General features: G+C 40.8%; 1 protein-coding gene across 7 annotated transcripts in view; it reads right to left on the bottom strand.

The window, feature by feature from the left end:
- Positions 1 to 6,321: 6,321 nt before the first annotated feature.
- The window catches only part of CTNNB1 (catenin beta 1), a 41,363-nt gene continuing 24,242 nt past the window's right edge, over positions 6,322 to 23,442 (bottom strand). For 3 of the 7 annotated variants that reach the window (XM_054482416.2, XM_063661261.1, XM_063661262.1), the window contains exons 2-16: positions 22,639 to 22,699; positions 21,966 to 22,193; positions 21,515 to 21,768; positions 21,150 to 21,388; positions 20,860 to 21,061; positions 19,373 to 19,517; positions 13,321 to 13,424; positions 12,898 to 13,236; positions 12,468 to 12,626; positions 10,865 to 10,984; positions 10,226 to 10,376; positions 10,016 to 10,137; positions 8,684 to 8,744; positions 7,405 to 7,625; positions 6,322 to 6,940 (exon numbers count right to left, since the gene is read on the bottom strand). In XM_054482416.2, the coding sequence (XP_054338391.1) occupies positions 7,417 to 7,625; positions 8,684 to 8,744; positions 10,016 to 10,137; positions 10,226 to 10,376; positions 10,865 to 10,984; positions 12,468 to 12,626; positions 12,898 to 13,236; positions 13,321 to 13,424; positions 19,373 to 19,517; positions 20,860 to 21,061; positions 21,150 to 21,388; positions 21,515 to 21,768; positions 21,966 to 22,193; positions 22,639 to 22,651 (2,346 nt within the window). In that variant the 5' untranslated portion in view covers positions 22,652 to 22,699 and the 3' untranslated portion in view covers positions 6,322 to 6,940; positions 7,405 to 7,416. Of the gene's footprint in view, positions 7,626 to 8,683; positions 8,745 to 10,015; positions 10,138 to 10,225; positions 10,377 to 10,864; positions 10,985 to 12,467; positions 12,627 to 12,897; positions 13,237 to 13,320; positions 13,425 to 19,372; positions 19,518 to 20,859; positions 21,062 to 21,149; positions 21,389 to 21,514; positions 21,769 to 21,965; positions 22,194 to 22,638; positions 22,700 to 23,442 lie in introns of all 7 variants that reach the window. The other 4 variants (XM_054482415.2, XM_063661259.1, XM_063661260.1 and 1 more) reach the window with 2 other exon arrangements.

Raw genomic sequence — 23,442 nt, forward strand, 5'->3', positions numbered from 1 at the left:
CCTGGTGGCCCAAGTGCTCACTAACCCCAGGGCCTAGAAAACTGACTCAGAATGGACTTCCTTGGTTCCTGTGGAATGCATCTGGGAAGCCCAGGTTTGTTAGCTGTTCTCAGAAATGTTCTTTTCCTCTCTGTGTGGGCCAGGTGGGCTAAGGTTAGCACTGCCTGTGGTAATAAAGCAGTGGATGCGAAGCACAGTCCTCAGCCTGCCAGCATCTGTGAGCATCTCTCCTCTCCTCAGGGAAGAGCGGAAGGGCGGGATGAAGCAGGAATGCTCTCCCAGCCGCAGCTCCAGAGCAAGCCTTTGGAAGCAAATCTCTGAGCCTCTTGTCTTCTCTCCTTTTACCTGCCTGGCTTTTGTTCATTTCAGGAGCAAACTGATTCCACGAATCCTGGGGAGGACTGGGTAAGACTCACTGACCAGCACAGACAGTGAACAGTTTGCCTAAAGGAATGCAAAATGCTCAAGAACACTGGCTTCCTTGAAGGTTTGCCCCTCTAGATGGGACGATGGCATCCGGGTAGAATCATTTCCCCCAACTTCTGCCACCTAATTCCATATCTGCCTCATGTTCCCTCACACGTATGTTTAGAACCTCCTATGTAAGAGTCAGTCAAGCCCATGGCAATATTGGGTGGATACTGTGGAAGTATGCTGGGACTGCTGTACTGGGCAGGCTTACTCTTGAATCTGGACTGGGTAGGTAGGGGTGGGCCCTGGGCAGCTCCAATCAGATGGATAAGTTGAGGTCATGCCTTGGCCTTTCTGGAGCCTCGTTTTCCCCATCTGCAAAATGAAAAGGCTGCACTAAATCAGTGGCTGCCAACCTTTTTCCCAACTCCAATGCTCTGGTGCTTCTTCTTAGGGGATTTGCCTTCTAACACTGCCCAGACGGATTCTGTCCCAGGCAGTGGCCATGCTGGCCCATAGATGGCCCCATCTACTGCATCTCAGGAAGCCGGTCATGCTGTCACCAACAGCCCCTCTGACACAGTAACCTGGGTAGTTTGACAGTTTCTATTTGACATTACCTTTGATGCAGTTGTGCACAGAACTGTTGTTTTCATTGTAAAGCATTTCATTGCAGCCCAGCCAGAAGCATCCTCATCAGTACCTCATTACTTAATGAGGTTTTCGGGTCAGTTCTGTAAACACAGGGCAGACATCGTCCCTGGGTTATAGTTCAGATACAGTTTCATTGCCTTACAATGAAAACAGTTCTGTGCACAACTGCATCAAAGGGAATGTCAATTACCTTATGTAATCCCCACCACAACCTGCAAAGCAAGCCGCCTTAGTTTCATTTCATTGATGAGAAAACAGACTCAGAGGAGCCATTTCCACTTGCTCAAGGCCCCACAGCTTGGCTGAACCCAGGACTCTGACTCCATACCCCGTGTTCATCCCCTAATGGGGTTCACAAAGCTTGGGCTGTGAGACTAATTGGGATATGAGAGTGTGCCCTCTAAGAGTGTGACCCAGGAACAGGCAGCTTCATTTGACCTCACATAGCCTAGTTAGTGCCCATGGTGAGGAGGCTTCACTATTTAAGTCCTCCTGGACGGTGTGCTCATCTTCAGCTGTGTGTGCCCATGTGGCCCTGGCCTGGCTGGTTTTGCCTGCACTTCTGGGAGTGAGTGGGGAGTACCTGATGGAGCAGCCAGAGGCTTGGTTCTCAGCTCCAGTGGCTTTGCCTGCTGGATACAGGAACAGGCTCAGGTCTGTTTTCTTTGCCGTCTCCCTTTAGTTCTTGGGTGGGGGTAACGCCCATGGGGTTCTGGGTCTGGAGTCCTGTCAAGGTATTTCAGAGCAATGGAAGATTCTTCCTCCTTATTTCCCCCTCTCACTTGAGCAAGGAGTTGTCTTTGGTGTTTAACAGAGAACAGGAAACTCTTACTATTCCAGAGCTGTTTTGTTCAGTGGACCAGTCCTGGCCCTAGGCCCCAATGTTGCCTGTCTGGGGAAAAGCTTATCTGGGTAAGCAAGTACAAGGAGATGATGGTCCCAGGCAGAGCCACTGCCCTGCCAAACATGTTGGGTCACTAAAGCTAGTCCATGCCAAGCCTTGTCCCTGGTGAGGCTGTTGTCCTGGAGGAAAGATGCCTATGGAAAGCAGCAGCCTAGGTCCCTTTGAGTTCAGAGGTAGGGGATATGAGCAGCCTGGTTGGGCAGAGGGCAGCTTACAGCAGTAACCCTTCCTTGCCCTCCCCAGGCCTGTACCTTAGTATTTGGCATGCCTAAGTAGCTCCATTCTGAGAGCAGAGCTGGCACCCTGGCCCCTCAGCTCTTAGGATTCTGGCAGTGGCAAGGGGCCCACACCTACTAGCCCTCTCCTTCCCTCCATTCCCAAGCTTCAGCTATCTACTTATTAGCTACAATCCACTGGCTCTCTTCAGGGATGAATGGTGTCACTGAAGTCACAGAGGTGAGAGGCAAAGGAGGTGACAAGCAATAGGGCACAGAGGCGGCTCAGGTGAGTGGCTGCACACAGGTCTATTCCTCTCCCTCCACTAACAGCAAGCCCAAAGTTCCAAGACCTTGCCTTAACTTATAGCCGAGTCTGCATCCCCATTAAGCTGTCCCTCCGTGAAGCACCATTTGGGGTAACTCTGGTCACAGGTGCCCTGAAACGTGCTGACAATCACTCATGGCATCTAAGTAGGTGAGTCAGTGGAATGCAGCAACAGAATTTACTATCTTTTGGTTCTTTGCAGTTTATCTTTTCCAGTTTCTCCTATTAGCTAATGAGGTTCTCAGGTCGGTTCTGTGAACACAGGGCAGGCATCATCCCTGTGTTATAGTTGAGAAAATGTGGGCTCTGGTGGCTAAGGCTCTTGTACAAGGTGATGGGAGAGTAATCTCCCTCACCAGGTCTCTCCTGTCTCCACCTGAAGCAAGATGCCCTTTCTCTTTCCCCTGGCAACAGAAAAATGCAATGTAGAATATAATCTTATACATACAGGGGCTACGGTAGCAAGTGGTAGGGAAAGGGGGAAGAGGCTGCAAGAAAGCTACAAGAGGTGTGGCCTCTTGGGAGAGCTGTCTGGAGTGGGGTTGGGGGAAGACTAGGCAAAGCTAGGCAGCCTTGGCCTCAAGCTTCAGTGGGGTTGAGAAGTGGTGTGTGGGAGCAAGAAGCTGGGCCTAGAACGAGGAGTTTTAATCTGGCTCTTAAAATCCAGCCTCTGGCCTCTCCTGTCAGACGCTTGATGTTGAGGCGGTGGACAAATGCATTCATTAGGTGTTTTAATAAATAATTACATTTGAACGGTGATATCCAATCCAGAAGCCTGGTACAAACGAAGCCTGGTGAAAACACCCAAAAGATAGACAGCAGAGTCCCCCCCTCACATGCTATTAGTCCTCTCCCTGTCTCCTCCTGCAAGGTGCCCATTGCCATTAGGGTCTTTGTGTGCATCCAGGGATGGTCTATGCATATCTTCACAAAGATTCTGCACCCACCCCTTTTTACCCATATGTGAGCAGCTGTCAACTCTGCTCCTTGCTTTTTCTCTTAATATGTATTTTGAAGACCATTTTATTCCAAAACACAGCTTTATGTGCCGAGTTTTCTTTTTTTCCCCTTTGACTGCAGAGTGGTCCACCAAATAGATGCATCAAAATTTGCTTAACTAGTTAGGTTCCCTTTTGATAGCTATTTGGGTTGCTATCTCTGACAGTGCTGCAATGAATTCCTTGTACATACTTGTGAGTATACCTCAAATAATTCTGAGTAGAACTGCTTTGTCACAGTGTGGCTCCCAGTCATACCTAACATGGAAATTACATTTATGGACACACAGACCTTTCCCTATTAATGCCAAAACCTGCTTTGGAAATACATAGGGGTGGGGTTTCTCCTTTGCCTTCCTGCATACCCCTATACCTGTTCTGACCTTGCCGCACAACCTCAACTCTGAAACTTGTCACTTCCTTCTACGTTTACTGGAGTCTCAAGTGGTGGAATGGATACTATACAGAATTCCACATAGGAGGCTGCGATAAAAGAAAAAGGAAGAACTGCCCTGACAGCCCCTGCAGCCCCATCATTTCATAATTTCACTTCGGTGGGTGATCTGCTCAAGGCAAAGAAAGGCAGGGTCTCACTTAACAGAACTGCAGATCAACCTAGCATTCTTTGCTTTATAAACAGCACAATTCACATCTTTTTATTATAGCAACCAAGAGTTAAAGAGTGTATTTATCTTAAGATCTTTCATTATTAAGGATTCAGATCATCAGATTTCAAAGCCTCCTGTCTGTAAGATCTGCTCCAACATAGAAAAGCTTCCTTCTTTGGTTCAGTGGTGGTTGCTGCAATGGGATCAAATGTCTCAACTTTCAAGGCTGTCTCATAACTACAGCACAACTGAAAAAAGAAAACTCACGCCGGAAAGCCCTCCTATTCTCAACGGCCATGTTCATTTTGTCATTTTCACCTCCTGTACCCAGAAATGCAAGTGGGCAGCATTCCTTTTAGGCCTTTTCCTCCCCACCACTACTTCTGGTATTGAAAACTTGACCTCTCTTTCTTCACCACTATTTACAGGAAAGGTTTCAGGTACCTTGCCAGCATCCCATGCACCTCCCTCTCCAGGTTAACCACTATTCTGATTTCTATAGTCATCTAATCATCTTGCTCCATCTGTGGATATTTTCCTTAAAATAGCTTGTCCCTTTTTTTGAATCGATGATCAATGGAGTTCTAAAGCATGCATCATCTGTAACTTTCTTTTGTTCAGTATTATGTGAGATATATGCATACTATACTGACACCCACATCACTGAAGCTGTAGTTTTTCACTGCACTGTCTCTTGTGTGAACAGAGATTGTTGGACACATGGGCGTCCAGTGTAGACTGTCAACGTTGTGCCCTACCAAGCCTTACTGGCGCTTGAGGCAGAAGAAAAATCAGTACTACTGCCTTTATTTAAAATCTTGATATTTTGTTGGGTCATGGATGTTTTTCTATATTGTTTTATTCCAATGGCTGTTTCACACCTTTATGAAAAAGTCGCTCTCCTCCCACTCTGATCTCCAACGCTGTCTCTGAAGAGTCTTTAAATGCCTATGTATTATTCTGTATTAATTTGTACTTATATCCCTATTCCTGTAACAGGATTTGTACTTATATCCCTATTCCTGTAACAGGGTTAACTAACCTTAGCTTTGTATTAAGTAGTTAGCCCTTGACTGCTGCTAGAGCAAGTGCTATTTTTCCTAAGCGTCTTGGCTATTCACCCTTGGTACTTCCAGAACCACCTTGTTGAACTGGATTAACTCTCACATTAAGTTTTTAAACTTCAAAAATACAATGAATTAGCAAAGCTCTGAAAACGTTTTCTGGTTTTAAAAAGTTCTTTAAATGAAACACCCTGCGGTGGCTCTTTATGTTAAAAGCTGAATTCACTGAAGATCTTCACAGTGTTAACCTACCAATAGCCCTAGGCTTCTTGAAATACTGGCTGGTTTGGTTTATCACACATGAGACAGAACCTGAGACCTACCACATCATCAGCTATGTGAATGTTTCTTTTCAAACCCTAATTACATTTTGGACCACAATGAAGAATTCATTTTTGCAAAGCAAGGACATTCACAAAAAGACCTCCCCAGATGAAGCTGATTTTTAACGAAGAAGAACTGAAGGTATGTTTTTCTCATAATTAATAGTCACTATCAATCAATCAATCATCAAAATAAAAACAGTAAATCAGAAAGAAAGAGCTCTCCCTAAAGACAAAACACTTTCACTTTTTAAACGACCAAAACACAAGTCTTAACAGGTCTACCTGAAGAGATGAACTAAGCTTGTCAGACCTACCACCGGGATGATAGGATCATCTGGCAGATAATAGTGTGGAAGGCTCATTCTGGTTCTGATTATGTTCAGATAAACATCAACACTTAAACCTATTTAATTATTAGTTCAAAGTAGAGTTGAGTTGAAGGAATTCCCCTCTCCCAATGAGTCACACATGTGTGAAGGTGATTCCAATCCAAATCCAGGTAGTTACTATTACCTTAATGGAATGAAACCATCTGAGGGGGACTGGGGTAGAGATAGTCTGCTTGGCTTTCTCCCACCAAAGCCCAGAACTAATCACAATGTGCAAGGCTGAAACACTTTTTGGGGGTCCAGCGTAGCCCAGGACCAAATGCTAAAGAAACCTGGCAAACTGCATCAAGAGATGTAAGGCCCTCTCTTTCGCTACAACAAATTACTTCACTATGTATCTTCCTCAGGATAAAGTTGAGTTGGATAAACTTACTTACCACCCTCACAAACCATTTAATGACAAGAAAAAAAGAGTGACACAATCGAATGAATTAAAAGTTTAATTCTGAACCATTTTTTATAACCGCATTTTCTCTTGAAGCATCGTATCACAGCAGGTTACAACAACTTTGGGATAAAAGGCAACTGGTAAACTGTCCAAAACAAGGTTCCAAATAACACCTCTTACTGATTTACCCTACCCATACATATCCCAAATAGTTTTTGATCAAAAACATGAAATAGATCCACCTGCTTATTTTAAGCATATTAAAAAGGAAACTAATTGGACCATTTTCTATTTGTCTATTTTATACAAAAAGGCTACACAATGTTACACTTTATTCAGATTACAATTAGAGTGATTATGAATTAGTGTTCTACACCATTACTCAATTCTTAAAAATTAGAAATTGCTGTAGCAGTATTCACTATAACTTAACACTACGAGAGACTTAAAAAACTAAGTTACTGCAAAAAAAAAAAAAAAAAATTAAAGAGCTACTTCAAAGCAAGCAAAGTCAGTACCATTACAGATATTCTTTAAAAAAAAAAAAAAAAATTTAACAAGCAAGGCTAGGGTTTGATAAATTCCATCTTGTGATCCATTCTTGTGCATTCTTCACTTCTTGAGTCACTCCCAAAATCCATTTGTATTGTTACTCCTCGACCAAAAAGGACCAGAACAAAAAGTTTACTTCAATTGTTCCCATAGGAAACTCAGCTTGGTTAGTGTGTCAGGCACTTTCTGAGATACCAGCCCACCCCTCGAGCCCTCTCAGCAACTCTACAGGCCAATCACAATGCAAGTTCAGACAATACAGCTGTATAAAGAGAGAAAGGCTGCTATTAATGTTTAAAACAGCAAATGTTACTCATTTGAGTATTAAGTTGCAAAAGCTGTGGCAAAAAACATTAAAGTTAATAACTTCCACACATGATCACATAACAACCAGAAATCTGAGAACATTCCAATGTTCCAAGACATCTCCTTTCAAAGTATATACCTGTTTTTGTGGCAGATTTACAAATAGCCTAAACCACTCCCACCCTACCAACCAAGTCTTTCTGAAGTTCTGTAGGCAGAGTAAAAGTATTTTACCCAAACTGGCTTTTTAAAACTTCTTACCTAAAGGATGATTTACAGGTCAGTATCAAACCAGGCCAGCTGATTGCTGTCACCTGGAGGCAGCCCATCCATGAGGTCCTGGGCATGCCCCAGATCTGGCAGCCCATCAACTGGATAGTCAGCACCAGGGTGGTGGCCACCCATCTCATGTTCCATCATGGGGTCCATACCCAAGGCATCCTGGCCATATCCACCAGAGTGAAAAGAACGATAGCTAGGATCTAGAAGAGTCAGGGTATCAACAAAATAGGCAAGAAGGAAGGCAAAAGAGAGAGGAGAGAAACAGACATAGACGTTAACACTGAGGTTAGGTCATCCAAAGTTCAGCAGCAAACTTGTCAGAAAACAACGCTTTCTAGCCTCTTCAACTTCTAGCTTTCTTTAGCCAAGTAATTACTCAGTGCTAGGCCACCCATGAGACTACACAAATAACGTCTATTTCCATCAGAGAGGCACACCAGCAGGGCCTAGTCACATCATTAGTCTAACCCTGAACACTCTGCATTTACCCCTGTCAGAGACTTGGGGTTCCCGAGGAGGAGAAGCAGGAATCTACTGGGTGACCACCTAGGCAGTGAGAAGTCATGGGAAGGAGGATTAAGACAATAATGAGGTCTGGCAGGTGTAATCTATCTTGACAAAAAGTCCAAGTGACACCCACAAAAGTACTAAGGAAAGTTAGGCACTATTTCAATGAAACCTCAACATATTTTATCTTAGGGTTGACATGTTATTTGTCACAGTAAGAATCTGCGCTTTAGTGGTTTCATAATTAGGTAGAAGCAGATGAGGTTATAAATGTAAGACAGTTATAACTGTTAGTGGTCTATGCCATCCTCCATGTTCATTACCCAGATTTAAATTAGCTTTTCAAGAAAACCCTGATGATGCAACTATGTAAAAACCCACCCCAGATCTGAGCCTAGAGACAGGAGTTTTCCAATCTTCCTTGGGTAGCTTGTAGACAAAGGTATTATGAGTCCTCTGGCCAAAAAGAGAATAAAAAAGCCAGGTAAATTTGTAACATCCTGCACTGCAGAGGCCTAATAGTAGCATGTATTCGTTGGTGGTGTAATCCTACTGCTACTCATTGTGTGGCTCTGAATTCCCTGTGCTCCATTAAAGATACTGTTGCTGACTGGAATTTAAAAACTGCTTTTCATTGAAGCCACTACTTTTCTGCCAACACTGGTTTCCCAGATGAGCAAACGGGCTCTTCTGATAAAGTTTTAGAACTTTAGCTTGATCTGGAGTTAATCGAGAAATATGAGACACATACCATCCTGGCGATATCCAAGGGGTTCTCCCTGGGCACCAATATCAAGTCCAAGATCAGCAGTCTAGATAAACAGGCACAAACCAAGGAAGAATAGAAAGCAAAATGAAAATTCTCGAAAGTACACTAATTTTTTTAAAAGCATACTTTCAGATTACAAAAGGAACAAGTAACTCCAACATTACACAAATGCTTAGAAAATGGAAGTTCTTACATTTTTTTTTCTCTTTGCACCTCACATTAAAAACACTCACTGACTTGATCTTTCAACAAATATATATTAAGCACCTACTATGTGCTGCCAGGCACTGTTCTACGTGCTAGAGATATAGCAGTTAAAAAAAAAAAAAAAAAAAAAAAACCGGCAAAATGCCTACCCTCAAACAGGAGCTGCTGACAGGATGTGTTATATGAAAGAAAAGTTTTAGCCTGAGCAGCTGGACAGACAAAGCTGACATTAACTAAGACAGAGAAGACAGTGAAAACAGGTTTGTGGAAGGGGGTAGGTGGGGAAAGTTAAGGGCTCAAGTTGGAACATGTTAATAAGATGCCTATTAAAAACCCAAGTAACACACTACTCACTGGTAATTTGCTCTGCTTTTTTTTTTTTTTTTTTTTTGAGTTGGAGTCTGGCTCTGTCACTGAGTGCAGTCTGTTAACTCCTGGGTTCAAGCAATCCTCCTGCCCCAGTCTCCCCAGTAGCTAGGACTATAGGCATCCATCTCCATGCCCAGCTAAAGATGGGGTTTCACTATGTTGCCCAGGCTGCTCTTAAACTCCTGGCCTCAAGAGCTGCATCGGTTTAAACCTAACAATCTCTCTTTCCATTCACTCAACAAATATAATCCACTGTATGACTGTGTACCATCAATGATCTCTATAGAGTGGATAAAATATCAGGATGGTTCTAGTTTTATTAGAAACAATGTTTCAAGGAACACCTGTACTGAGGACAAATACTGAATTCAAATAGAAAAGTTTTATTAAAGTTTAGTAAAAAATACTGATAAACTGTCTTCTAACAGTGTTTAACTGCCTCTTTCCTTACATCCTTTTGAAAAATCTTCTTTAATCTGGTAACATTTTTCATTTTTCTCCCTTATGAATTATAATTTTAAATAACACAACTTATTTGTAATGATTCTGAACAGGCTCTTTAAAGCTTGTATTATAGTTCTTCCTCAGAGCAGTTGCTGGACAGCATAAAGAAGAAATACTCAAGCCAGGGAAACATCAATGCAAATGAATGTGTACTAAGTGTTTTGAGAGGAAAGAACAAGCTGCCTTACCTGCTCTAGGAAACTACCAGATAAATAACTGCTCACATTTCCCTACCTCATTCCAAGCCATGGGCTCTGTTCTGAAGAGAGAGCTGGTCAGCTCAACTGAAAGCCGTTTCTTGTAATCTTGTGGCTTGTCCTCAGACATTCGGAACAAAACAGCAGCTGCATATGTCGCTAAGAGACAAGGAAAAAAAGGCCCTTGAGGAAAAACTGAGACTTCAATGTACACATCTGCTAAACGCTTTGGTTCCTTTTTACTTACCCACACCTTCATTCCTAGAGTGAAGTAACTCTGTCAGAGGAGCTGTGGCTCCCTCAGCTTCAATAGCTTCTGCAGCTTCCTTGTCCTGAGCAAGTTCACAGAGGACCCCTGCAGCTACTCTTTGGATGTTTTCAATGGGAGAATAAAGCAGCTAAGGAGAAAACACAAACAAAACCTAATTAAATCTAAAGCTAAAACATGGCAAGCCCCCCACTGTGGTGCAAACATTCCCAATTCAGAGTGCAAGAGGCATTCACACTGTGGTAAATAATATTCTCTGAATTTTACGTCCTAGGGATTTCCATAATATTTTTTAGCTATAAACCCTTTCTTCAGAGCAACTCTAACTGATCTAAGATTTGGAAAACCCAGAATTGGTTGGGGGTCTCTGCCCTGCCTCTGGCAGCCCAGGTCAGCTCTCCCCTCTAGGCACCCATAAAAGTGAAACGTGAAATCTCCTCCCTCTTCTCGAGTCTCAATGTTTCTCTTACTGACCAAAAAAATGTAGGGAATTTTCATAAAATTAAATGTTGGTAACCCTATTATGGTCTCTAATTTTCTGAAATGTTTAATTAGTCATTACAATCTGGAAATTTTATGGACATAAAACCTAGAACACTTCACTTAAAACCAACATACCTGCACAAACAATGGAATGGTATTTAGTCCTCTGATAACAATTCGGTTGTGAACATCCCGAGCTAGAATGTGAAGGGCTCCGGTACAACCTTCAACTATTTCTTCCATGCGGACCCCCTCCTGCCAAAAGAAACATGGTTAACAAACAGGGCATTCTCTAAAGTTTCTGAACTTGAAAGGCTTTGCATTCTGAGGAACAATTATTAGACTGTAATTATTTACGTTATATACCCGAAGTTCCCCATAACTTGCAATTAGTTCAGGAAGGAAGAAGGATTCCATTAACTTAAATGTCACTGAAAAGAGGCCTCCTGGCAGCACTAATTCAAAGCAGCACCCCTCCCCCATACACAGTGCAACAGAGCTTCCATACAGCGCTGAATCCCAAAGACAACTTTCCTACAGTAAGGGCACCAATCATTCTGGGTAAAAGGTACATAAAAAGAGAAGATGAGAAAGTAATGCTCAGACTATGTCAACGTTTTTCTTTTACATGCCCCCTCTATTTTTGTACATCTTCCACGTATTTGGTGAAAACTTTGCCAAGTTTTAGCACCAACTGCTAAAACTAACTGAGTTGCCAGCAGAAAAATCCACTCCTCACTCTTCCAAGACTATTCAGCTGACAGCCTCATGTACAGGAGAAGGAAGATAGCTTTTGCAATATGTAAGTACCATCTGTTTCTCCTGTTTCTGGATCCGAGTTTTAAAAGGGGTTATGATTCTGCTACATTTAGCAGCTTTTATAAATAACTTGATTCTTACAAGGACACAAAAACTCCTTTCTTCCTAGAAAAGAGATTTAAAATAAAAGGTGCCCTCAACATTCTATTAAGTCACCTCATGGAGATGGGCCAATACCAACAGTAATAAATGAAGAAAGCCAAAGCCCCAATATGAGTACATACACAAAGCAACCAGCAAAATGAGATTCCTAACATCTGTTCTGGTAGGCTCCATCTTTGTTTTCTAAACTAACCTAATTAAATAAGGTCTTAAAGTCTGAGAAATCAGAAATGTCTTTAGACTATACTTTTAATGAAGCTACTTTTAAGACACAAACTTTGTACCAAAGCTTCAGGTTGAGATTTTTGTGGTTAAGAGTACAGAAATGCTACTACTTATTTTTGAAATTTGTCAATACTATATTCTTAGGTCCACGAAAAAAGTTTAACTCACAGAAAAGAATAATAAAACGGACTGCTAAATATTTATAATCAAAATGCATGATGAGACAAGGGTAAGAAGCTCTGAAATTCCACAGATTTGGTCTCAAATTATGACTCTACCTCTTCCTAAGGAAGTGGGTGGGCCTCTGTGTAAATTAAATGAGAACACTTCATGAAACACCTAACCCAACCTTTATAAGACTGACCATGTGAAGGACGTGTCCAAGGAAATATCACTGGGGCCACACTATGCCTTTTTCTCTGCAGCCATAGAAATGTGTAATTATTATTTATTTATTTTATTTATTTATTTTTTTTGTCATTAGCTCTTCAGGAAGACGGATGGGGGGAACCAATGACCAAAGAAGTTCAGGATCCTTTGGATTTATGCATTCCTTTTAGATAGCCAGGTATCACTATAAGAATTTACCTACCACAAATTGCTGCTGTGTCCCACCCATGGACGTACGGCGCTGGGTATCCTGATGTGCACGAACAAGCAACTGAACTAGTCGTGGAATGGCACCCTGCTCACGCAAAGGTGCATGATTTGCAGGACAAAGGGCAAGATTTCTAATCAATCCAACGGTAGCCTGAAAAACAGAAGGAAGAACTGGCATACAACTCAACAAAATCATTTTCTTACCCTAAAATTCCCACCACACTAAATCTATTGGTATCAACTAAAAGTAGTTCTGACTACACAAACATTTCAGAATCCTACCCCTATCGCAGCCATACTTCCTACCTACTAAGGAATACAATTCCTATTTATTGATCACTATGCTTAGACAGCCATCCAACAGCTAGAGATGCTTCATTTTCAATTCTGCAACAAAGGTAAATTCTACTTTGACAATTTACCTTTATCAGAGGCCAGTGGGATGGTGGGTGTAAGAGCTTAACCACAACTGGTAGTCCATAGTGAAGGCGAACTGCATTCTGGGCCATCTCTGCTTCTTGGTGTCGGCTGGTCAGATGACGAAGAGCACAGATGGCAGGCTCAGTGATGTCTTCCCTGTCACCAGCCCGAAGGACAGTACGCACAAGAGCCTCTATACCACCCACTTGGCAGACCATCATCTTGTTCTTATAATTATTGCAAGTGAGGTTAGAAAGAATTCCAGCTGCACAGGTGACCACATTTATATCATCTGAACCCAGAAGCTGAACAAGAGTCCCAAGGAGACCTTCCATCCCTTCCTATGGAGATAAAAACAGATGGTCAGTACAAGCACATACTCATCTTGACTCTATTCCCATGGCGCCAGTTTACTCAGAATTTACCTGTTTAGTTGCAGCATCTGAAAGATTCCTGAGAGTCCAAAGACAGTTCTGAACAAGACGTTGACTTGGATCTGTCAGGTGAAGTCCTAAAGCTTGCATTCCACCTAGAAAATTAAAAAGGATATAAGGCCCTAGTCATTAGCTAGAAGTTCCTATCAATCCAAAATATCTTTTCTAGTCTTAGGAGGTGTCCTTCTTTATTTCCAGAGTTTACTTCCTTTCACCTAAGTATTTGATTTCCTCTCATTTTCTAGAATGTTGCTCAGTTTCCCTCACTTTGCCAGTTCACCTCACTAGTGACAAACTGTCAAATAGCTACTGTTCCTTTCCTAAGCCGAAAAAGCCTTTGTTATCTCCACTGTCCCCCTTAGGTAATATTCTTATTACTCATTTCTTTTCATCCATTCAATCATTTCAAAAATATTTATTCAGTACCAGGTCCTGTTCTGAGCTGCAGATAGACCAGTGAACAAAAATATTCAGAAGTTCCTACCCTCAGAATTTATGATCTAATTGCAAGAGGCAGACAAATATACAATAAACTAAAACCATACAGTATGTCAGATGATATTAAAGGGCTATGGAGAAAAATAATGGAGTGGGGCTGCAATTTTAAATAGATAATTAGGTCACCTCACTGTGAAGGTGACATCTGACTAAAGACCTAAAGAAGCTAGGTAAATTCCTGGGGTAAGAACAATCCAGAAAGACAGCTTGAAAACACTTACTGTCAGGGAGTTTATACAATTCACTGACTACAAAACATGTGTTCCAAGGTTTACAATCTTCCATCCTTTAGGACCCTTAAATGGGGGACATTTACTCTGGCAAAGGAGTATAAATGGAAGCCCAATGCCCACATACTAGATTAACTTTGCTCATCCATCTTCAACTTAAATCATTTCTGAATGCAGTAAGAGATACTTTTCCTTGTCTCCTTCATCTTTTAGGTCTGTTTTATTTCCTCAGATGAGGTCTATCTGCTGTAATTCTTATGGTACCCTGCACTTCTCCTTCATAGTGTAAGTTAGTCCACTTTCCCTACAAGACAAAGATCACCTCTATTGGGTTCCTTTTTCATAGTAGCTCCAGCTACTAATAGAATGATCTGTGTAAGCCTGATGCTCAGGATGCTCAGTATTTGTGAAATGACTACCTTCTTTCCCCTCTTTAAGACTTCATTCCCTCCCTTTACATAACTATTAACTCTAAGAAAATAGATTTTAACCCCAGATGTCCATCAGAATGGCCTACAGAGACTTTAAAACACACACATTCTGATTCAGCAGTTCTAGGGTAAAAAAAGTCCCATACAGATGACTCTGTGGCACCTCTACCTCCCCTTTCCTGCTGCCCTTACCCCTATATACTAAGAGGGAAACTTCCAAATCTCTAGCCTGCCTCTCTTGCATTCTCGTATCATACATTTCTAGCTACCTACTGACCTTTTAAGTCACTTTAAGTCAGCTTCTTAAATTATTATGTTCAAAAATTAAGGATGCCTTCTGAGGGTTCCATTTATCTTCATGGTACCAATGTTGTCCCCTCCACAAACCATTTTTGGTTGCTCCCTTAGCTCCTATATTATTACATTCTATGATTCTTTCAGGCATCTCAGACATTTGCCCTTTGCTATTGAGTTCTAAAACCAAACTATTTCATTCCTAAAAGCCTGTAACATCTCAGTAGTCTGGTCTTCTAGCTTTTGGTCATTCAAACTGTTAATCTATACAATGCTATTATTAATATTTTAAACACACCACTGTGATGCTTTGCTATTGATAACCATTGAAAGTGTCTCAGCATCCTTTTAAGATAATAGAAATACTTTAGTATAACCCTGAGGAACCATTTAGAATTTGGATCCCACCTAGCCTTCCAAACTGACCAAAGTATTCTGTATCTATGGCTCCAAAGCTGGAATAAAGCATGAATAAACTCCATGAGTAGTAAATATCTTATAGGAACCTAGAAAGTCCTGCATGTTATGGCTCTGCTTACCCAACCTCAACCTCATACCAGGCCATCCACCTCATTACTAAGTTCTGTTTATGCAGACCTTCTCTGCAGCACCTGGATCTCCACAATCTCTTTCCTTTTTTTTTTGAAATAGAGTCTCGCTCTGTCGCCCAGGCTGGAGTGCAGTGGCGTGATCTCGGCTCACTGCAAGCTCCGCCTCCCAGGTTCACGCCATTCTCCTGCCTCAGCCTCCCAAATAGCTGGGACTACAGGCGCCTGCCACCACGCCCGGCTAATTTTTTCTATTTTTAGTAGAGATGGGGTTTCACTGTGTTAGCCAGGCTGGTCTCGATCTCCTGACCTCGTGATCCGCCCACCTCGGCCTCCCAAAGTGCTGGGATTACAGGCGTGAGCCACTGCGCCCGTCCAGTCTCTTTCCTTCTAAGGCAAGCTTGTCCAACCTGCAGCCCATGGGCCACATGGCCTAGGACAGCTCTGAATGTAGCCCAACACAAATTTGTAAACTTTCTTAAAACATTATGAGATTCTTTTGCAATTTTTTTTGTTTTAGCTCATCAGCTATCGTTAGTGTATTTGGTGTGTGGCCCAAGACAATTATTCTTCTTCCAATGTGGCCCAGGGAAGCCAAAAGACTGGATACCCCTGGTTCTAACACACAGCACATGGTGTTCCTTTTATCTACCTGGAAAACATTTAACCCTCACTTCTCATATAGAGAAGAGACAGGTTCCTTCTCATCCTGCAGTCCCACTTAACATCCCCTTTTCAAGGAGACCTTTTCCCTCTCATCTAGACAATTCCCCTCCCCATTAATTCTCATCACTATTTGCTGTTCATTTCTCTCATAACACTCATTCTAATTTATGATCACATATTTTTAAGTATTTTTGTCACCTTCACAAGACTATCAGAATAAGCACGGGGACCCTATCTGTTGTGTTACCCAATGTATACCATGTGCCTATTCCATTTCTTAAAATACATTAGATGCTATGTTCAGAATAAACGAATGTAAGAATAACCTGGAAGAACTTAAAGATTCCTAGGCTTCCAGTCCCATACATGTCCAGCTATCTACAGACCTCCCTGTCACTTCAAATAAAACACTATGAGATCTTGATACAAAAATTAACACTCCAGGGATTCTGATTAAATAAATCTCAAAATCTGTATTTTTAGCCTACATTACAGGTTACTGCTGGAACAGCTGAAGAATTTACATCCCATCCCCTCATTCTATATGAACTCAGCCACATTTGTCTATCCCCAAGCCTATGGTTCCACTGCCAGCAGTTACCTGGAGCAATCATAATGTCTTTCTCTCTCATAAATTCCCAAGTAAAATTACTCTCAATAAGTGAGAAAAGTAAGTGTTACCAGCCCTATACTTTATTCCCAACATTTTCTTCCATTAAATGCCTTTATATTTTTCCTTCTTTCAATACTGATTTGAAGCTTGCTTTGAAATTCTGAGTAAATGTTGTTAGGTGGGTTACTGAAAGGAGAAAAAATGCTAGGTAGCTAAAGAGTAACTATTTTCATGACACACACACACACACACACACAAAACCCAAGAGGCCCTAGTACAAACCATCTATTCTTTTCCCCAATTGCCAACATACACAATATACAAAGTACCACATATAAGTTGCCTTCTTAAAAATACTCAGAATAGAAAAATATTGTTTCTCATACTCAGACGACATCTATTCACTGAGAATACAGAATATCAGGGCAAAACACTGCTCATAATCAGGCAAGAGAAAGAAAATGCATCCAAATAGGAAGTCTGTTTGCAAACAATATGATTCTATACCTAGAAAACCCCATAATCTCTGCCCAAAAGCTCCTTGCTCCAATAAACTTCAGCAAAGTTTCAGGATATAAAAATCAATGTACGAAAGTCAGAAGCATTTCTAGACACCAACAACATCCAAGCTACAAGCCAAATCAAGAATGCAATCCCATTTACCAAAGCCACAAAAAGAATAAAATACCTAGGAATACAGCTAACCAGGGAGGTGAAAGATCTCTACAATGAGAATTACAAAACACTGCTCAAAGAAATCAGAGATGACACCAACAAATGAAAAACATTCTATTTCATGGACAGGAAGAATCAATATTGTTAAAATGGCCATACAGCCCAAAGCAATTCACAGATTCAATGCTATTCCTACCAAACTACCAATGGGCATTCGTCACAGAATTAAAAAAAAAACTATTTAAAAATTCATATGAACCCAAAAAAGAGCCTGAATAGCAAAGGCAATCCTAAGCAAAAAGAACAAAACTGAAGGAATCAATTTACCCAACTTCAAGCTATACTGTTAATACAAGGTTACAATCACAGCATGGTACTGGTATAAAAACAGAAACAGAGACCAATGGAACAGAAAAGAGAGCCCAGAAATAAGGCCACACACCTAACAAGTCAACAAAAACAAGCAATGGGGAAAGGACTCCCTATTCAATAAATGGTGCTGGGATAACTGGCTAGCCACATCCAAGATTGAAACTGCACCCCATCCTTACACGATGTACAAAAATCAACTCAAAATGGATTAAAGACTTAAATATAAAACTTAAAACTGTAAAACTCTGCAAGATAACCTAGGAAATACCATTCTGGACATAAGACCTGGCAAAGATTTCATGACGAAGATGCCAAGAGAAGTTGCAACAAAAACAAAAATTGACAAATCGGACAGTATGAAGAGCTTCTGCACAGCAAAAGAAATCAACAGAGTAAACAGACAACCTACAGAATGGGAGAAAGTACTGGCAAACTGTGCATCTGACAAAGGTGTAATATCCAGAGTTTATAATAAACTTAAATTAACAAGCAAAAAAGAACAACCCCATTAAAAAGTGGGCAAAGGACATGAACAGACACTTTTCAAAAGAAGACATACAAGTGGCCAAGAAGCATATGAAGAAAAGCTCAACATCACTGATCATTAGAGAAATGCAAATCAAAACCACAATGAGACACCGTCTCACACCAGTCAGAATGGCTATTAATAAAAAGTCAAAAAATGACAGATGCTGGTGAGGTTGCTGAGAAAAGAGAATGCTTATACACTGCTGGTGGGAAAGTAAATTAGTTCAGCCATTGTGGAAAGCAATTTGGTGATTTCTCAAAAAACTTGACAGAATTACCATTCAATCCAGCAATCCTAGTATTAGGTATATGCCCAAAGAAAAAGAAATCCTTTTACCATAAAGACACATGCATGCACATGTTCATTGCAGCATTATTCACAATAGCAAAGATATGGAATTAACCTAAATGCCCATCAATGGTAGACAAGATAAAGTAAATGTGGTACATATATACGACGGAATACTATGCAGCCATAAAAAAAGACCAAGATGTCTTCTGCAGCAACATGGATGGAGCTTGAGGCCATTATCCTAAGCAAACTAACACAGGAATAGAAAACCAAATACCACATGTTCTCACTTATAAGTGGGAGGTAAACACTGAGTACACATGGGCACAAAGAAGGGAACAACAGACACTGGGGCCTACTTAAGGGTGGGAGGTAAAGAACTGAAAAACTACCTATTGGGTACAATACTTACTGCCTGAGTGACAAAATAATCTGCACACGAAACCCCTGTGACATGCAATTTACCTATATAACAAGCCTGCACATTACCCTGAACGTAAAAATTAAAACAAAACAAAACAGAAAACTGCTCATGAGCATCTACTAATAAAGCAATCACTTTACATAAAACTGTACTATATTAGAATTTGTCATTTCTCCTATAAATTCACAGCTCTGTTAGCAAATCTTAGGTTTACTCAAAACTGAAATTACAAATTTTATTAAGCAAAATATATGCCATCATTTTTGATGGATAATAAGAACTCTACCTAAACTAGCCTTAAATATTAGGTACAATCCAGATGACAGGTACTTTGAATGTAAATCTTGGCTGCAAACTGAATAGGACCATCTATTTTCAGTCATTAAAGTTCTACCACCTTTTCCTAAAAAAAGTAATCTAATTAGAACTGCAGATGCTATACACAAGACTCAGAATAGATACATATACTTACCAGCTTCTACAATAGCCGGCTTATTACTAGAGCAGACAGATAGCACCTTCAGCACTCTGCTTGTGGTCCACAGTAGTTTTTCATAAGTATAGGTCCTCATTATATTTACTAAAGCTTGGGGTCCACCACTAGCCAGTATGATGAGCTAGAAAGATATATATATATCTTGTTAGTCATGGAATCTTGATCACATGTCTGAGAAAAGCCATATTACCAACCTATTTTATTATACAAGAATTTCAGCCAGCTTGCCATTGGACCTAAATGTATTCCTGGACCCCATCACTCAGATCCCCACACTGGGGCCCTATCCAACTTGTCCTTTTAAAGCATTCCACTTAAATTCAGACATCCCAGTCCTCCAAACAATGTTTCAGTTTGGGCCCAATTTCCTTCTTCTCACACTGATCACAGCAAAAGAAAAAAATTTAGAAACCATGTTGGTAGGCAAGAGTAATGCCCTAAGATGAAAATTATATCAAAACTGATTCACTGAAAATTTGAACCAGAACTGGCACTTAACTCCTCATCATTTGGCCCTTTAATTTTCCTAATTATATCCACCTTAAAAACAGACACCATAAAATGATCATTCATGCTTGTCCTTTCATTCCCTGTATATCTTCCCTTTCGACACTGCCCCAATTTTCTAAAAACAAATTTCATCATTTCACGCTTCTGCTGAAATTTCCCATTGTGCTTTTAAACATGCTCTACAAAGCCCTATGAGATCTGCTAAGTCTATCTCAATAGCCTCACCTCAAACCTTTCTTCCTCCTTACTATTAGTGTTTCTTAAATTCCCAAAACTTTCCATCTCCTTCCTTCGTTTCAAAGATGTTGTTTTCTCACCTAACCTTCACCTAGTGAATCCCTTCTCATCCTTGAACACTGAACTCAACTATCACTTCCTCCAAGGGGTCTCCTTGAACCCTCAAAAAGAGTCTGTTTCACTTGTGTTATGTGCTCTCATAGCCCCACTTCTTCCCACTACACAAATTAAATATTAGGTTATTATTCCCAACATCTACATCCCACCTAAGAACAAAAGTGTGAAGAGAAGCTTGCCTACTACATCCCTACTACTTCGCATAGTGCTATACATATGGAAATTCAAAAATTTAAAAGAACAGAAATGAACTGGGCTGCACAGCAGGAGGTAAGTGGCAGGTGAGCGAGCATTACCTGGCTTGAGCTCTACCTCCTGTCAGATCAACTGCACCATGAGAGTCTCATAGGAGTAGAAACCCTAGTGTGGACTGCACATGCGAGGGATCCAGGCTGCACGCTCCCTATAAGAATCTAATGCCTGATTATCTGAGGTAGAACAGTGTCATCCAGAACCATTCCCACAACCCATTCATGGAAAAACCGTTTTCCACGAAACTGGTCCCTGGTGCCAAAAAGGTTAGGAACACTGCATGGAATGACATGACACTGGAGGTGTCCGATGCTCCATGAAAACCACATAAAGAACAATTCTCTTACCTTGCTTTCTTGGTTGCCATAAGCTAAAATTTGAAGGCAGTCTGTCGTAATAGCCAAGAATTTAACATTTGTTTTGTTGAGCAAGGCAACCATTTTCTGCAGCCCACCAGCTAAACGCACTGCCATTTTAGCTCCTTCTTGATGTAATAAAAGGTTGTGGAGAGTTGTAATGGCATAAAACAACACAGAATCCACTGGTGAACTGGGAAGAAGAAAAAAAGCCTCATCAGAAATATTGTGAGTATACTCTTCTACTTTTTAGCTTCAAGCATTCTGACATGTTTTCTTACCCAAGCATTTTCACCAGGGCAGGAATGCCTCCAGACTTAAAGATGGCCAGTAAGCCCTCACGATGATGGGAAAGGTTATGCAAGGTCCCAGCGGTACAACGAGCTGTTTCTACATCATTTGTATTCTGCATGGTACGTACAATAGCAGACACCATCTGAGGAGAACGCATGATAGCGTGTCTGGAAGCTTCCTTTTTAGAAAGCTGATGGACCATAACTGCAGCCTTATTAACCACCACCTATAATACAGGAATTCAGAAACATCGTTAGTTTTCAAGTACTGGTATTGGGTAGACATTCTGAAACTACTCCCCTTGAGCATTTACTTCAAAGCAGACTAAAAAGCTAGCCATGTCACTGCTTACCTGGTCCTCGTCATTTAGCAGTTTTGTCAGTTCAGGGATTGCACGTGTGGCAAGTTCTGCATCATCTTGATAGTTAATCAAGTTTACAACTGCATGTTTCAGCATCTGTGATGGTTCAGCCAAACGCTGGACATTAGTGGGATGAGCAGCATCAAACTGTGTAGATGGGATCTGCATGCCCTCATCTAATGTCTCGGGGAACATAGCAGCTCGTACCCTCTGAGCTCGAGTCATTGCATACTGTCCATCAATATCTGGAAAAGGTTAATTCAACACTCACTATCCACAGTTCAGCATTTACCTAAGTATTTGCTATCCTAAATGGTAAAAGTGACATTGCTATTACTCTCTTTTCTTCACCACATTTTATTTAAACTATTATACACTAACTTTTTAGTTCTCAAAACTGCATTCTGACTTTCAGTAAGGCAATGAAAAATAATACTCTTACCAGCTACTTGTTCTTGAGTGAAGGACTGAGAAAATCCCTGCTCCCACTCATACAGAACTTGGGAGGTATCCACATCCTCTTCCTCAGGATTGCCTTTACCACTCAGAGAAGGAGCTGTGGTAGTGGCACCAGAATGGATTCCAGAGTCCAGGTAAGACTGTTGCTGCCAGTGACTAACAGCCGCTTTTCTGTCTGGTTCCATGGCCATGTCCAACTCCATCAAATCAGCTATAAATATGAAACAGTATTAGCATTAGTAGATTGGAAATGTTACTTTAATTTAAAAAAAAAAAGAATCTGTGATATGACCCATTGAAATATTTTTAGAAATAAAGTCAAATCTGAAAGACAGCCAAGAAAAGCAGAATGATAGCCAGGGTTAGCTCAGTGATGAAATACCTAATCCCTTATGGGACCACCTAACAGTTACTCACTGAATCAGTGGAAGAATGGTACTGCATCCAGGCTCCAGAAGCAGTCATCCAGACTAGATTCCTGCTGGTGGCTTGTTTGCTATTTCACCAAGCCATTAGGAGGAGTGAGCAGAAAATGGAGCAAAAGGTAGCCTGACAAGTAAGCAGGGAGAGAGGAAAGCAGGGGGATCTCAGCCAGACTGGCTTAATGGCAACGAAGCAGAGCCCCAATTCAGTAACTAAAGATTTATGACACAAACCTTGAGTAGCCATTGTCCACGCTGGATTTTCAAAACAGTTGTATGGTATACTTCAAATACCCTAAAAAAAGTTAATCAAAAGTCATTAGGATTTAAATTTACCTTGATTAATACTCCTAAGTCACTGGGATACCTGTTAAATGTCACTATTACACCCACAAAAAAAACCCATATCCTCTTTTACCAGGTTATTTAGTGAAACGCAGACCTCATGGTCTCCTCCAGACACCTCAACCACAGCTCCATCACTGCTGAACTTCAGTGAAAACTCCTCCTTACCAAAAATGTCTTTTTATTAATAGTATAAATATTAATTACAGATATTCAGGATGGTGATGAGAAAGCACAGAGTTGTAATAATAAAAGCCAGGGAGGGGAATACACTATTCAAAAATCAGCTGCTCTCTGAATTCCTAAAGGTCTCTCCTTTTTTAACCTTTCACAGAAAAATTAACAGATCCCCTTTGGATAACAGAGGTACAGTGGGATTTTAAAAACTCCACATTTTCATTAACAAGTTGTTTTCTGATACAATATAGTGCCATCAAAAATTATTTTTCATAAAGCAAATTTTGGTGACTAGAATAGCGAATTTTAGATTTTTTAGTACGAAGAAAAATTACTTTTCAAATGAGTTTGCAACACAAAAGCACCTTTATTAGTAAAATTTTTCTAAGTTCAAATTTACAGCAATGATTACAAATACAAATATTATCAATATGGATACGTATTTTGATCAATATTTTAAAAATTAATAAATATAAATCTTATCATCTAATTTGTCTGTATTTTGCCTTTATTGTG

This window comes from Pongo pygmaeus, chromosome 2 (assembly GCF_028885625.2).
Source record: "Pongo pygmaeus isolate AG05252 chromosome 2, NHGRI_mPonPyg2-v2.0_pri, whole genome shotgun sequence".
Lineage (NCBI taxonomy): Eukaryota > Metazoa > Chordata > Mammalia > Primates > Hominidae > Pongo > Pongo pygmaeus.